We start from the raw sequence: 1,868 nt of genomic DNA, 5'->3' as shown, positions 1-1,868 counted from the left end.
GAGGTGACGCCGCTGGATTTCCGCGAGGACCTGGCCGCCCCCGGGGCCGCGGTCGACATCAAGCTGGGCTTTGGGAGAGGTAAGAGCGCCCCGGGCTCCTGGCCTTCCTGCCCCAGCCCCTTGGGGATCCTGGCGCACCTACCCCCGCCTCGGCCACCTGCAGAATAGGGGGCTAAGCCCTCCCGGCCTGTCCCAGGCGCACCTGTCAGCAGGCAGAAGCCTCGGGTCAGCGTCCTCTTGTCAGAATCATGGTCACTCCGCAGAGAACCCGGTGTGGCCTATGGGGACACCACGGCCGGCCCTGGGCGCAGGCTGCTGCCCGGGCTGCTCCTCAACGTCCCACTCGGCTCCCTGCCTGTGCCTCCAGCTTCCCTAGGGAGCAGCAGCCGGGGTCTCAGGACAGGGCGGGGTCAGGCACAGGTGCCACCACCTCCCCCGTACAAATGGACAAATGCGGGACAAAATACCTTGGACATCTAGCAACAGAAGTGTTTTTAAGGGGCAGACCGAGCAGAAGAGGTGACCACTGCCACCTGGAATTGGGTGCTGGCGCCCCCAGGAATCAGGTCTTGGTCTAGACTCAAGGATGGCTGGGATCTGGGATGCCCAGAAAAAGGCACCCAGAATGGAGAGTGGATGAGGGCGTGGAAGTGGTCAGAGACAAGCAGCAAGCAGACAAGCCGCTTTTCAGCCCCATTGGTGACCCAGGGGTGCTCAGGGCTGCCTTCTGGTCTCACTGGGTTAATGTCCCAGGGTGAGAAGTACAGGGACACGGTGGGCTGAAAAAGACAAATTTTAAGGGACCCGGCTTCCAGTGTTTCATGACCTCCACAGAGGCGAGGATCCGGCCCTGATCTTGTCCGGGGTGAGGCCTTTTTGCCATCTTCCCAGGCCCCCTCCGCTCTGCTCCCAGGCATTTGGTGCCTGCTGGTCTCTGTCTCTGACAGTAAACACAGTTTATAAACAAACCGTCTCCCACCCTCCTCACATTGAGGACTTAATCCAGGAGCTGTCGCTCTGTCTGCCTCTGCTGCCGGTTCCTGGAGGCTGGGGACCCCCTAGGTGAGGAGTCTGTATGTGGGGCACTCATTCTGCACCGGGACCTTCTCCCCCTCGCCAGGCCGGCACCTGGGCTGTCCACGGGCCTTCGATGGGAGCGGGCAGGAGTTTGCACACGCCTGGCGCCTAGGTGACATTCACTTCGACGACGATGAGCACTTCACGCCTCCCACCAGTGACATGGGCATCAGCCTTCTCAAGGTCAGTGGTCCTGAGCTGCTGGTGTTGATAAGACACCAGCAGTGCTCATGGGCCGACGTCCAACAAGTCCAAGCTTTTCCCATGTAGCGTCTGCATCCTCTGAGGAGGTAAATCTGTGTCTGACGACGGCTCCCCAGTTCCACTGGTGCTCCCCTCTTCACAAGCACCGCTTCTCTCGAAACACAGGCCTGCGTCTGTTACGCAGGGATCCATCGTCCAGGCTTCACCTAGTGCCCATGGTGTGTGTCCCCTTCTAGGTGGCCGTCCATGAAATTGGCCATGTCCTGGGCTTGCCTCACACCTACAGGACGGGATCCATAATGCAACCAAATTACATCCCCCAGGAACCTGCCTTCGAGTTGGACTGGTCGGACAGGAAAGCAATTCAAAAGCTGTATGGTAAGACTGCTGGGGAGGGCACCCTGAGCTCGCGGGAGGACACTGTATTCCAGCGCACAGCAGGACCCCGCTCACTCCTCACCGGGAACCTGGGCCCAAGAGCACAACGTTGTACAACTCATGTCACCCAAGGGTAGCCGTCCTCTAGCTCCCTGATGCCATTCTCTCAGTTAAAAGTGGTTCTGCCCAGTTGACAGCCAGTCCCTCCT

At 60.0% G+C, this 1,868-nt stretch overlaps 1 protein-coding gene across 1 annotated transcript in view; it reads left to right on the top strand.

Moving 5' to 3' along the window:
• Window positions 1–1,868, top strand: part of MMP21 (matrix metallopeptidase 21) — a 10,121-nt gene that overhangs the window by 2,053 nt on the left and 6,200 nt on the right. The window contains exons 3-5 of the mRNA XM_011986447.1: window positions 4–79; window positions 1,121–1,260; window positions 1,518–1,659. Of these exons, the coding sequence (XP_011841837.1) occupies window positions 4–79; window positions 1,121–1,260; window positions 1,518–1,659 (358 nt within the window). The remainder of the gene's footprint in view (window positions 1–3; window positions 80–1,120; window positions 1,261–1,517; window positions 1,660–1,868) is intronic.

This window comes from Mandrillus leucophaeus, unplaced genomic scaffold (genome assembly GCF_000951045.1).
Source record: "Mandrillus leucophaeus isolate KB7577 unplaced genomic scaffold, Mleu.le_1.0 Scaffold299, whole genome shotgun sequence".
Classification (NCBI taxonomy): Eukaryota; Metazoa; Chordata; class Mammalia; order Primates; family Cercopithecidae; genus Mandrillus; species Mandrillus leucophaeus.
Note: the sequence above shows the minus strand (reverse complement) of the source record. Positions and strands in the feature narration are given on the sequence as shown.